Below are 14862 nucleotides of genomic sequence, written 5' to 3' on the forward strand. Positions count from 1 at the left end.
GAAACACAGACATTTCAGGGAGTATTCTTAACATGCTATAACTGGCTACATAGCTTTCAAGTGCGACAACTCTCAATTTCAACGAGGCTGTTATTAGCACAAGCCACTCCTGCACAGTATCACATCTGAGCCTACGGTAACTTGCATATATTTACACTGGAAAATATACATATGGATTTAAGAAACCAATATCAATCCAGGTGCATTTGTTGTTGCTCTGTCATGGCTTATTTAAAATACCGTAGATTAGTGTTGAAACGATGAAAGCGGAGAGTTGACCCAATGTCATCTGGTTTAGCCACGGGTTAACACAGGCTTCATTTTTGAGAACTTGAGCGTGGAACAAAGCCTGAAACTAAATGGCTGCCAGGCTGTGGGGATTAGGAATGGCACAAGTCGCAGTGGCTGCAAAACAAAGCATCCAACACAGCACATATAAAACATTTAGGATGCCAGAGATGTACACTATTGATGCTGAGGATAACTTTACTTCATAAGACTTTAAGAAAAAGTTTTCATGTCTGCACCATTCTTTCAAACCGAAAAACGCAGGATGTCTTGTACAATGTTTCCATGTAATTTCCTTGTAATTGAGCTCAACATTTCTGGCATCTTTGCAAATGTTGGGATCTTGACAAAGCCCTGGAGGTTTGAAACATGATCCATACAACATACCTTTATAACAATAGACCTGCCAAGTCTGTGGAGATGACAAGGTTATTAACATATGCCACAGTATTACAAATCAGGCACCAAACCTAGTGCCAACTAGGTGCATTCTTCCATGTGCAGGAAAATGACGTGACAGGAAGTCTCGTTATTGCCAACCAATAGAAAAACAACGAGAGTGGTTGAGTACATGAGAAACCCGACTCCCTCAAATATTTATTTTTTTCATCTCAACCATCATGCTGACCATGGTGCTTCTTCTGCCAAATGGACATTTTTGCAGAGAGAGGCTATAAGTGCAGGACCTTTGTGGAAACTTGATTCTAGCTATAATAGAGTGGTTTACTAATACATCTGAAAATCATGAAGTTCAGCGTTCATAACCAGCCCCTGTATCTGCTTTACCTCATTCATCTCTTGAGGTTTTGATAGCTAAGCAGACAAACATCCTCCAGGGAGGCAGAGAGAGGGTGAGCAGTAGATGGGCACTCCCAGTTAAACACATGGCTTCAGTTTCCCCTTCTCCACTGTGTGTCCTGGCCTTGCATGAGACCAAAACACTCAAACAGCCAAATATGGTGTTCATTAAGAAGACTCAGTGAATTGTGCTGGCCACCTAGAACCACCCTCTGCTGACAAGAGTTCAGAGTTAAATATGTTTTGTATCACCTGAGGAAAAAAAGGCCAAGCCTAAGTTCAAGTTTGAGTTATCGCCAGTAGCAGACCAACAAAACGTTAACATGAGGCTACTTGTAAACAGCAGGATTTAGATGTGTAACTGTGAAACCCAGAGTGTAAAATGAATGTGAACTCTCATTCTTGACCAAAACATCTAAATTGGAGTCACTGCATACTTCAAGGTCTGGTCTGTGAACCAGGAGGGGGGAAAAAAAGCACATCCACTATGTCCATATTTGGTGTGGCTCACTTTCTCCTTCCAATAGAACTGTATTTCTCCAAACGTCCACTGATCCTTCTCACTGAACTATGAAGGATAATACTGACATCTGCTGGACAGAATGCAGAGTGACGTTTTTCAATTTCTTTTTGCATCGATGTGAAAAAGGACAAATGAATCTTAATGGTACTGGTTGTTTGAAACTTTTTATTTTTGGTGAATACAAAAAATACTTTTGTGACCAGATAAATATTATACATACAGCATCAAAACATAAAACTAATGCAGTCTGTTAAAGAAAGCACAACACCTATTCATAACAGAGCTAGTAACTGTTCTTCTATTTCCGTTAATACTCAGACAAATCAGTTAGACAATATATTTCAGGGTAATTCTTACATTTATTGATAAAAACTTCTTCTTTTTTTTTTTTAATAGTGGTTTGACAATGAAACAAGGAAGTTATTAAGTCCAACATTTAGGAGGGACTTGGCATAATGATTTCAACAATTTCTCGACTTCAAACAAATTGCCACATGCTCATGGAATGCAGTCTAGTGTTAGTCTTCCAACATGGTCTCTAAATCCTAAGATATCCACAGATGCCCTTATTTATATCAGCATTATTATATTGTAGGCAAGTAGGCCACCAGCCAAGGCATTGTATTGTATGGCAAAGGACTAGGTGACAGTTTATTAAGACCCCGATGGGGATTAGACTGGCATAATGTTCTGATCCAGAGAGGACAAGGCTCAGGCTCCCACTCAGCCTGATCTTTAGCTGCTCGCAGGGCAGACTCAAGTAAGGCACTAGTACACAATGCAGTCCAGACACTGGCATGGACAGACTGAGGAGATGAACTGCTTTAAATGTCCAATATATTATACATTAATATACTAAAAAGGAAAAAAAAGCATTGAATTAGTGTCCTCATTCAGAGCTTGAAGCTATTTCCTTCAAGTTTTCTAAGGAGTATGTCCTACATTTAATATAATGGAAGCTTTAAATTGCCGTCTTCAGTGCGTATGTTTATGAGCAACTTCAGTGCATAACGTATGCTCGTTTCATTCAAGAGCCCAAAGCCAAATATCATTGCACATAACCAATCTTACAACCAATAACAGCGCAGACTCTAATATCTCGCTAGGATATTCAGTGTAATGTATTGCTATAGACAGTCAGTCTAAAGTGAAACTGCCTTTACCATGACAGGGCAGTGACTGGTGGAGAATAACTATCTGTGTGAGTGTGTGTACAGTACAGTGGGTACCCGAAACTAAATCTGGCCAGTGTTAATGGGAGAGGAATTAAAACATGGAGACAAGAGAGAACAAACGGGACAGATAATGTAAACATATATTCCTCACACAGCTCTGTGTACGTGAGGGAAGATGCATTTAGTGACATGATTTACAAGCAGCATAACATATTTGGTCACATATATTCCAGATTCTCCTAATAACACCGGTCTGCTCTTTAAGAAAAAAATCTGCCAAGAATAAATATCTTTATATTGTAACTAGTGTTGGCCAGTTGTCTTTATTTATTTAATCCATAATAACCCCTCATAGTTTAATCAGAATCCTTTATTTATAAAGGTTTGCTAGTTTAACAGCAAACCCCCAAATTCACATTTTTATTAGTAAAATACAAGTGCCTTTCCACGCTATACTACTCTATTGGTTAGTAGCTTCATTGATATGTATAGACATTATGGTGCATGCAAGCCAGTGGTGAAATGAGGCATCCCCTTCCTGCCTTATTATGAACCCCTTGAGGCTTTTTACATTTAGAATACAAGCTGTGGACCCTTAGGTTTGTTCTGCCACTTGCAGAGATATTCATTTCTATTTGCTCTAAACCTTCAACAATTATAGAACATTCAGTGATTCTAGAGGATTTCTGCATTCGTAACATCTTCGATTTATGATTGTAACAGTCGTTAATGCTCATGATGCAGCAACACTCCCAAAGCAATGATACGTTCATCTTCATCATACTGTCTCATCTTGCTTATAGTGGCAACTGTAACAACCTTCTCTATATTGAACTCTGAATGCCAATCCCATTCACTGACAAATACATACACACGCACATACACCACAAATACACTACAGAGCACAGGCACTTGTTTTTGTCACCAAACAGGCCTGTTTCAAGTGCTGTATAATCCTCATTTATATGAGAGCAAAGCAGCCAATCGTACATCGGCAACATCTCCCCATGACAAGAGGGTGTCATCAGCGTGGCGCACACCCCAGTCTGCCAATCAGCCCTCATCCTCCCTCAGCTCGCTGGGCAGGAACTTGTACTGCTGCTGTCGGATCTGAGCCAGCTTCTTCCGGGCTTCCTCCAGCTCTCGCTCCTTCCTCAGCATCTCCTCCTGAGCCGCAATGATCTGAGGAGAACGGGAACAGCTGACAGAAAAATGTGCCTTCCACTCATCATAATCCCATTCATGTGGATAGCTTGAGATGGAAAACCAATAGCAGCACAGTACTCAGCTCACACTGTTAACTCCCAGCAAAACACGTTGGAGAAAAAAAACGGCATAGTGCCAAAGAATGGCTTATGGTGTATTAAAATAAACCATCATTTCCTTTAAATGTCTATACATTTACATGAGTGGAGAAGATTGGTTGGGATGCATGTAGAAAGAAGCGTTTAAAGATTACAGCAACAACTTGATAAGATCATTTCATGAAAACTTCTGTAATGCATGTATTATATTGTCGTATTAGCTGTGAATTAATACCGGTTCATCGATCAGATTTAAATATTTTAACTGTTTTCAGAATAAAAATGAATAATAGTAGTAAGGATAATTAGCAATAGTCTATAAAAATGTGAAAATGATGATAATATTACTGCCATTTGAGCCATTTAATAATAATAAATGCTCAATCACAGTCTAAATTGGTTAAAGAGACAACTTTGTTCAAAGCTCCCCTCAGTGCGACAATGATCAGACATCAATGTGACAGTGAGCCTCACTGATGCCCAGCTGGGGTGCACCCACTGACTGAAACAGGAACTTAAATCAATCAAGATGAAAAGTAAAAGCTTCCTGTGGCACCCTGGAGACACTCACTCTTCAATTACTTTCACATTTTTGCAAAGATGAAAAGGAAGCCAGTTCTCTAGTCTTCACTGTGTCGCAGCTGGGTGGTGTCTGGTAAACCTGGTAGACAGCTTTGAAATGAAGCTGACGGGCTGTTTATCTACAGCAGCTCATCACAATTCCAGAAAAAAAACGACTGTGGCATTTTGGCACATCAGTGAGAGGTGCAAACCAAACAATAGAAAAAGATTTCATACAAACATTTTCCAGGATTTTTCATCTCACCTGAGCTATGCCTCCAACGAATTTGGTCTTAACCACCACACTGTGATCTTCAGTCTTGTCAAATGCTGCTTTCTGAGCCGCCTTCACCAGGTTGTCTGACGCTCGCTTCACTGCGTTGCCGGCGGCCTTCCGACAGATAATCTCAAAGTTAGCATGCCATGCCCACAATCCCATATGCACACAGAGTCCATGGACAAACTAAACTGTGTTTCAGTGTTACCTGTAGTCTCCTCATGGCTTCAGAATCCTGGTCAGCTTTCACCTTGCAGGCCACCAGCAGCTGAGCCGTGGACGCCGCAACCTGTTTGGCTGAAGAGATGAGCTTCTCCTCGCTGGCGTGGCCCTGCACTGAGGCGTTAGCTGCCTCACACAGGCTACTGGTGGCTGCGGCTACCATACGCGCCTACAGCAAGCAACACATTTGCACATGCTTTTGGGTTGGGTTTACATTTTGTTTTAATCTGGGTCTCATTAAAAAAAAGTTCATACAGTATTGTGTAAATGTGTGGAAGGGAACTTACAGCTGATATGAGACCCTGTGACCACTGGCCGTCATCCACTGCATTGGCTAGATTGGATCCAACCTGTAGTTGACATGGAGTAAAAAGCAACATTTATATATGTTTTTTTAATATTATTAGTAGAATATTGCTGAGTGTCTGAGTAGGTGTGTTGACCGACCTTGCCTTGTGCCACCAGTTCTCTCTGAGCTGCTGATGCAGATTTAACAAGAGCGCTAGTCGCCGCAGCAATGGACTTTGCTGCTTCTAAGATCTGTTCCTCAAAGTCCAGTGTCTCATCTGCCTGCTGAAAGTAAAACATATTCATTTAGACTTACAACTATAGTATGCTACAATAAAAAAAAGGTAATTGTCACTGTGTCACGAGGTCAACTAGGGCCATAACCATGATTTTATAAATGATGGTCTAAATGCTGTTTCTAAGCCTTTTCCTCTTCTGAGGAAATATTGAATCATGTATTTATTATTTATTAAAAGTCCTAAAAGAAGTAGAATTTACATACATACAAAGTAACCTATAATATATCCACGAACGATCCATGTAACTATGGTAAATACTGCCTTGAGCATAACACATATTGTTCACACAATCGAACATGATGTCCCATTTCCCAAACCTGACGTAAACACTATTATAAAGATCCCAGTGCATCACTTCAGAGATAAATCTCTGCTTCAGCAGTAAACAGCATGTGATTGACCTCCATAAACACATAAGGCACACGTGGCTGGAGACAGGGCGGGACACTGTAGGAATATGTTTGATATATAGTTGGAGTGAATAACAACCTAATATATCAAACATATCAGACAGAGCCCTGCAGAGAAGGCTTCCAAGGTCTACAACGGCTCAGAGAGGGAGGGGGAGGCAGGGGGCAAGGAAGCATGCTGGGAGCAGAAGAACCCTCCCTCCTTGTAGGGAGGGGAGGGATGAAGGAGCAGAGAGGAGAGGGAGTGAAGAGGAGGAAGAACAAGAACTCAAGCTGTTTCAGACAAATAAAACCTGTTTGAATCTGATTGGCTATTCTACAGACTTTACGTTGATTTAAAGGGATAGTTCGGATTGTTAGACGTGGGGTTTGTATGAGGTACTTATCCACAGTGAGTGTATTTATTTTGTTTCGGATTAATTTAGTCACAAGTCACACAATAACGCAAACTAACTAACTGATCGAAGCAGCGGAAGACCAGCAACTCCCATATTCTGGGAGGTAAAACTGACTGCCGGGTTTGGAGAAGGCGTAGATAATGACTTCAGTTCCCCGTCAGAAAGGCCCGTCTCACGGCAAGCACAGGCGATGGAAATATTCAAAATGTAGCGTACTCTTAAACTTTTTTTTATGCGGGCCTATCAAGTGACAACAATATGACGGCCTCGTCCGCTGCAGCACATTGTTTTGCTTCTGTGCTGTAACTCCTGTCTGTCAAAAAATTGGGGGCCATCTACAGTAGATAATACTCTGACTACGGACCTCATACAAACCCACGTCAAGAAATCTGAACTACCCCTTTAAAGCCTCTAAGAATTATACACTATGTGGTATTTTGTCACCTCTGTCTCGGAAAAAAAACTAAAACTAAGGTTAGAGCAGTATCTTAATTTAAAAAATCATATCGCTTTGAACAATACTTTTGTGTGCACAGTAAATGAACACAGATTTAAGATGGTTTCTGAATATAGGCAATCGTAAGGCATGCTCATAAATAAAAATGTAACTGTCCTCACATGAGGAAAATAAACGTAGTAAAGCATGTTTCCTATTAGATCACTAGAGGGAGACACTGACATCTAAAACGAGGTAAAGCCTTTCACTCAATAATCCCGTTTAATAAACACAAAGGTCCTCATAACGGCAGTCTGCAGCTGTGGAATTATAGTATGAGACAGAGAATTATATGGGCTTTATTCAAAGTGGGGTAACCTAAATATGCTTTAATTGATATCATACGTACAGAGGGGGGGGGGGGGGGGAACTGACGATCACTCTGTGTACAAGAAGAGGTATAGAAAATGGGGAAAACACTACAGGCACAGAAGGATCCATCTATCCAGTCTCCAGAGACATATAAACAAACAAAACAATCATGCAGTAGCACACCACAAACACAACCCAAAAGTCATTTCACATTTCAGCACGATCAGTAACACCTTCCATCTTTTGCCTATTTTCCACTGCGTAAATGACAAAGCTGTAAAGTTGTTGCATGGGGGGGTGGGGGTGGGGGGGAGCCCTCCCTCAGTTTAGTTTAGAAATTAGGAACACTGCAATAAAACAAAGGAAATAAGTTCAATAAGACAGAGGCCCTCTCTTTCAGACAGGGTCACAACAGTTCATCACACATTTGAACTCTTTCCAACATAAGCTTGAAGACCCAGCAGTGGAATTGCGTCTCCTGGTAACACAACTCCAAATAATGTCCAAAAGTGCCTTTGAAGAAAGTTTTTTCCGAGCATCATATGTTAGCTCACTGGACCAGCTGTCTGAGTCAACATGGGATGTGTAGGGAAGAAACACTTCTTCTTCGCTAATGACATCGAGATAGCAGATCAGTCACTGAAAAAGATGACTCCACTTCAAAGTCGGTGTCACCTTTTCCTACCGTCGGCCCACATCGTCTCCTGCTGATTAATGGCAAAAAGCTGTGCGTGGGGTTTGTGTGGGTGGAAAGGGTTTGCAAGGGACACTTATACCTTGGGCTTTGCTCTTGGTTTCAGCTGCTCTAGTTTCTTGGCTGCAGCTTCAATGGACGCCGCTGCCCCAAGGAGCTCAGTCTCAGCGATCACAGTGGGGTCCTCGGGGTCTACGCACTCTGAGCCTGAAAGGTATGAACACACATACCCCGACGTAGGTTATCACAGGCTCACAAAATGAACACCAGTACAATAACTGTGGTGATAACATTACATTTGATGGTAACAAGAGGTTAAAATGACACGTCAATAATAACTCATTCACACAATCCGCGCATCACTAAATCTCCACCTCCTTCAGCTGCAGCAAAGCTCATGAGCTCCGCACACTCCAAAGAATTGTTTGCAGAATGACAGTAATGCCTCAAAGTTAAATAAGGTAAACTAAAAGTAAGAAGAAATGCACATTTGATGGATCATTGTCTTTTTATAGGTTTTTAAGTGCCCATAAAACGGTGCTGTTTGGGAACAGCTTGGTAAAGCAGATGGAACCGATGTTTTCATAGATTACGTTGAGCTCTGGGGAAATCTGTTCTGCACCCCCACCCCCAGGCCATCTACTCCGCTACCCCCTTCTGACTCTATGAAAGGTGATCTGGAGGAACAAAACACACCATATCCCACTTACCTCCATCTGAGGCAGCAAGGGAAGAGAGGGGGGAGAGAGAGAGAGAGAGAGAGAGAGAGAGAGAGAGAGGGAGAGAGCACATGGGACATTAGAGAGGTGAAGTGGATAGCCCCGCTGGGTCTCGGGCTATACGCTGAAATCTAATTCTCATCCAAACACAATCTATTACTCCCGTCAGATGCAGCAGGGTCAGCCTCTATAAGAAACACTCGGTGTAATAACCATCCTACAGAGCTTAAATTAGAACAATTTCCACAGCGATCGCTCTATGGTGCAATTTCAATATTCAGAAGTGATTTTCATGACTTTCATGATTTGGTGGCTTGACTCAATAATACTATAATATTATTCATGCACCAGAGGATTAGGGCTCCTCTGACTAATCTCTAACATCTCCACAATCCTGTCATGTTTTTTCATTTCATCCAATTGAGTTGACTCCTAATGGAAATCCTCTTTCTTCAAACTGACTGTATTTCACAGTTTTACGCTGCAGTGGCTATAATGTCTAAAATCTAAACCTGCTGCCAACAATTTTTGGACAGCACACACGCCTCTGTAGAATTCTGTCTCCTCGTAAAATAACATTATACTGTTTTATAAGTTACCGTAAACGCTTGGAATACTAAATATACACTTCACGTGTGTTTAATGGTCCATTTAATCCTAAAGTGGAGTCACCGGTTAGTAAAGGTTGTCAAGCCTAAGTTTTGTTTGTGTGCGTTGTGTAAGAGTGTGTGGCAGTGTGTGTGGCCTCACCTTTCATGGCCTCAGCTGTCTGGACGAGCTCTATCACACTCGCTGCCACATGCTTCGAGTGTAAGGCCAGCTGCTGTTTCTGCTCGGGTATGGGCCTGTGCAGCACCTGAGAATACAAGAGCCCAACACACACACACACACACACACACACACACACACACACACACACACACACACACACACACACACACGGAAATGTAATGCAAAAGATGGGACAAGATTGCAAAGAATATTTTATTTCTAAAATGTGCATGGCTGCCAGTGATAACTGACAAATAAAGCATTTATATCTGTTCTGTAACCTTTCGACAACGTTTCATTAAAAAATGACTTGGCAACACTAATAATTGACTTGGCAATGTAGCAACGGCACACTCTTTATACAAGACCACAAATTATAACACACGGTACTTTTAGTGGCTAATATTCTGCCAGAATAAACACGATGTACTCCTAACAAATTATGGGAGTGAGATAATTAATAAAGTTACTTAACGTGTATTTAGTAACTGCTATTTGGCAATACATTTGTCTTAACATAACACACGGGGAGTGTTATTATGAACTAAGGAATTAAATAAAAATGTGTTTTTGCTGATTAATATTCAGATTATTGCAACAATGTGCTCAGAAATGAAATCAGATGCTCTGTAGGGTATTTCTTAGATGAATGTGGTTACAGACAGACACACACAGTTCAAGTCTTCTGTTTTGACATTCATTTTTGATGACTGGCAATCATTCATGAGATGTTCTTTTGAAGATAAGGTTGGTATTAGTCTATAGTTTTCTTATAAACAACAAGGATCAAGAAGAGACACACAGTAACTGGATGTTGGACTTTCCTCTCTCAACCCCAAGTATCTTACAAAGACACCAATCTTTTAAAAACAGGTCAACAATATATAGTTACATTTTTATTAATTTACTAACAGAGCTGGGCAGCGTAGTTTTTAAGTAAACATAACTCAAACAGATGTAGAAGTGTTTTTCCTGTGTTGTCCCTCAGTATTTACAGCACCACGACTGTGTACGTACGTTATGCAGGAGTGATGTGAAATAAACTACAGTGTTCATGCTCTTCAAAAGTGTGTCTGTGGCAGAGAAGAATAAGCTACATCAGACTTTGGCTACCCAGAATACTTGTTTACACACACACACACACAGCTCCACAAGGTTCTCACACACACACACACACACACACACACACACACACAGAGACACACAGCACACACACGACACAGAGACACACGAGCACACAGAGACAGCACAGCACACACACTAACCTGCAGAACTTGCTCCAGAAGGTTGATGTAACCGGATGTGCACTCAGAGCCGTACTGCAGGGCCTTGCTCCTCAATTCCTCGCCCACCTCTGGGTGGCAAGCTGCTTGCTGGAAAGGAAAGAAAACAATGTTGCATGGTGAATAAAAAAAAAAAAAGGCACACATATCCTGATATAAATATGAAAATATGCGATGTGAGGTCCGGAGTATGAACATTATCTAGTGCTAATCGCAAATCACAGCTAAAAAGCAACAACACAAATTCTTCAATGTGTTTGTAATACTGTGCTTTTCAAAAGCAGAGCCTGCATTGCTGTGTTTCTTCTGTTTTTCACCTGTAGGTGCTCTACTGTCACTGAAGGACATCCTAAATGGAGCTTTGCTGCACAACTTTGATTAGTGCCTGAGTCACTACGAGTGGGAGCAGCCATAAAGTAGACTACACTCTACTGTCCTATCTGCTCTCAGCAGCAGGCTGGCTTCACATGTTCCCTGGCAGCCTGGCAGCCTGGTGCCTGTTCTGGCAGGGAGGTGTGGATTAGCACCTTGCAGGTAGTCAGCATGTCGGAGATGGCTTTGCGGCTCAGGTTGGCAGTGGCGATCACGTCCTCCTGCTGAGCCGAGTTGCCTGCAGCCACGGCCTTTGCCGTTGCTATGGTGATGCCCTTTGTCATGCGGATGAACTCCTCTGGTGCGGTGGACTTGTCTGGGATGTCCTTGGACTGGAACACCTGACATGATGGAGGACCCACAGACACAGGGAGTTGGAGAAAGGCAGGACAGGGGCTCAGATATGTTAGTAGAGATGGAAACATTCTACATTAGAACATGAGAAAAAAGAAAGAAGAGCACACGTAAACAAGAGGCAGGTAGGACGTATTTATAGCTAGCTGTATAATCAAGGAGTTAGGTAAACTGTGTTGAATTTGGCTGGAGCTTTTGGTTGAGTCTCCTCTCGGGCTGGGGGTCCTTTGATAAGGATTAGCCGTAAATTAGCCTTCTTTTCTCACTCTGCCTGCGCCTGCTACCCAGACCCTGATTAGAGCTGTGAGAAACCTGCAGGGGCTAAGAGGGAGGGAAGAGGAAAGGAGCTGGACAGATAATAAAGAAAAAAAAGAACAAAAAGCTCCCCTGTTATGTTCGGAATAATAGACATAGATATCCCTGACCCTCTTTGTGCCAGCTTTGCAAAGAGGCTGTGTCTCATCAGCTGACTCTCAAAAAAACTATTAGAAAGAGGTTCGGCCTGTGAGGCCCTCTTACTGTCAGCTCCTGCTTGATGCACTCAATGGTGGCCTCCAGTGCCCTCGTCCCGCGAGTCGCTTCATCCTCTACTGCCTTCACTGTTTTTAAAAGAGACGTCACGTTGGTCACCATGACCTGTCAAAGAAAGGGAGAAATGATGAGGCACACAGTCAGACCAGGAGGTGGAGCTATTTCTCCTCAACTGCAAAATGAAAAATTACAAAATTATTCCCCCCCCCCCTCCCCCCCTCCCTCCTTCCTTCACTGATTTCATTACAGTGAATAATGGTTACATGTGTTGGAGGTATTAAAGACAACAGCTGCTGCAGAAAGAGAAGATAGAGGTATACATTTGAAATGAAAAAGGAGGGTGATTTACTTCTTGTAATACACGGATACCTAGAATATAAACAAACAATTCCAGTTTTATTCATGGTGAAACATTCTGTTTAGTCAGTGCAGCGTTCAGAAAAGTGTACATTATTAGGATAGGAATTTGAGCAACATGATCTGCAGGAGTTTCAGAGGGTCCCATTTGGAGGTCACCATATGTTGGAGGAACAGAAACAATCTGTCAACATAACCCCGGTCCATGGGTGGCCTTAATTCCATTTAGATGAGAAAACAAAAGAAACCCCATGCAACAGTTAGAGTTACATGCTGTGCTTGGGATGATAGTTGTGAGAACAATAAATAAATAATGTGAGGACGTTTGCAGAAAACTAGCAAATCTTTGGATCAGGAGGTATCTGAGGCTCTGTTTAAATACTTTGATCTTTATGTCTCTATTCAAGTGGCCGCAGCTGCAACAAAGTTAAGTGTAAAATGTCTGATCTCCAGTTTGTATTGTACAGCAGTTCGCAGCTGTGACAGTGGTCATGATGATAGAGAGGAAAATTAAACTGCTCTCCCTTCTCGTGCAAGTCCAGATTCTCCAAGCCTGGAACATCTTTTCAAATGTCAAGAAATGTTTTCAATTCTTCATATTGTAACTTTGTTTCATATTGTAATTCTACTACTGCTACTCGGTACATACGCCACTTTTTGAGTCTGTATAGAGTGTGTCTTGTACAGATTGTAAAGCACTATGACAAACTGGTGCTTTTGAGCTATGTAAATGAAACTGACTTCACGGTTATGCTGGGCTTTACTTGAAGCTTCACTTACATCAGGTTATTCAAAAATGACTACAGTCTCAACAGTCACAATAGACGGAGTCTTGCGTTTACAGATAGTTCCCAGTAAAGCATACTAACCCTCTCTCTCACACACACATTTGCATGCACACACAGTAGACATCTTCGTGATGGGTCCCAGTCCTACATACAGATATGACAGAGAAAGCGAATACCTTGCAAAGCTTTATTTTGTGCCACTAGATAACGTCAAACTAAACATAGCAGTAATACAAAGAGAGCATTTCTAAAATACATATCTATATGCAGTATCCTCTCAGTGAGGAAGGCATAAGCTGAATAATAAATTGGACACTTGCATTGCTGAAATCAATACACGGCCAAACCAGAGACGACGGTCATTTGTTAAAGCGGTGTGTTCCTTTACCTTGGCAGCGCTCTTCAGCTGATACATTGACGGGTCGTCAGCTGGCTTGCCGGCAGCACATTTGGTGGAGCTTATGAGTTCGGCCAGTGCCTTGGCCACGTCCCGCACCGCGTTTATCAGAACCACCTGAGGAGATAGAGCTGCAATCAATACGGTACAATGGTCAGAGTATAGGTTTATCAGTAGCACCCTGGGGAGAGGATTTAACACTGCAGCCCTTATCACTCCCACCTAGCCATGATACTCCAGACTTACAGTTGTGAAGGGAAGAGATATAGACACACACACACACACACACACACACACACACACACACACACACACACACACACACACACACACACACACACACACACACACACACACACACACACACACACACACACACACACACACACACACACACACACACACACACACACACACACACACACACACACACACAAGAGGAGACACAATGTGTATCAGATGAAACTGCAATTACACAGAGAATGTAATGCTGGATGTACAGAAAGTTAAAAGACATTCATCGCAGCCGACTAATATCACTTAATAGTATACTGATAATGGGTTATAGTGTTAAAGCTCTGTGCAGCTGAATGAAAAAGTAATGGTCCCACTTTCTAGTGTCCATATTCTAATTGGGTTTTAATGATGGTTGCTCTTCCATGTTTAAGCTGGGGGTAAAATAAAAATAAAAAACACAAGGAAGAAATCTAAAAACTAGACATCCATGTCTATAATGCATTATAAGCATACTTATAATGCATTATAATCTGCGTATAGCACTGTATAATTATAATTGAACACTATCTATTAATAATTCTTTATAACAATAATCATAACACATTATTAAGCATTTTCTAAAATCATTTTACAACGTTTTTTGTATTGTTCTTGCATAGATGATGATCCTAGCAAAAGATCGTCAGTGAGTTACCAGAAATTATTAAATATTAGTATACATGACCTTATAAATTATTATAAAAAACGTTATAATGTGTAATGATTATTGTTATTAAGCATTATGAATACTTATAACTATGATTATACAGGGCTATAAGCAGACTATAAAGCATTATAGGTATAATAGGTGTGTTAGTAATAATTGCAATCAAACCTTCATTTTCATATCCATAGGTCCAAATCATATTTGTCTGTATGTCATATCAATATGCAGACAACACAGATATAAAATACCTTGTGTCACTTTGTGTAGGCTTATTAACGGCCTTAATCTAACTGAGCTTTTGT

General features: G+C 41.3%; 1 protein-coding gene across 5 annotated transcripts in view; it reads right to left on the reverse strand.

Annotated features, from left to right (window-relative positions):
• Window positions 1-1754: 1754 nt before the first annotated feature.
• The window catches only part of tln2b (talin 2b), a 78941-nt gene continuing 65833 nt past the window's right edge, over window positions 1755-14862 (reverse strand). For 2 of the 5 annotated variants that reach the window (XM_029432989.1, XM_029432992.1), the window contains 12 exons: window positions 13609-13734; window positions 12064-12180; window positions 11346-11531; window positions 10801-10908; window positions 9515-9620; window positions 8756-8761; window positions 8128-8252; window positions 5596-5721; window positions 5436-5498; window positions 5135-5317; window positions 4915-5040; window positions 1755-3966 (listed from right to left, as the gene is read on the reverse strand). In XM_029432989.1, the coding sequence (XP_029288849.1) occupies window positions 3838-3966; window positions 4915-5040; window positions 5135-5317; window positions 5436-5498; window positions 5596-5721; window positions 8128-8252; window positions 8756-8761; window positions 9515-9620; window positions 10801-10908; window positions 11346-11531; window positions 12064-12180; window positions 13609-13734 (1401 nt within the window). In that variant the 3' untranslated portion in view covers window positions 1755-3837. The remainder of the gene's footprint in view (window positions 3967-4914; window positions 5041-5134; window positions 5318-5435; window positions 5499-5595; window positions 5722-8127; window positions 8253-8755; window positions 8762-9514; window positions 9621-10800; window positions 10909-11345; window positions 11532-12063; window positions 12181-13608; window positions 13735-14862) is intronic. The other 3 variants (XM_029432993.1, XM_029432991.1, XM_029432990.1) reach the window with 2 other exon arrangements.

Source organism: Cottoperca gobio, chromosome 6, assembly GCF_900634415.1.
Source record: "Cottoperca gobio chromosome 6, fCotGob3.1, whole genome shotgun sequence".
NCBI lineage: Eukaryota > Metazoa > Chordata > Actinopteri > Perciformes > Bovichtidae > Cottoperca > Cottoperca gobio.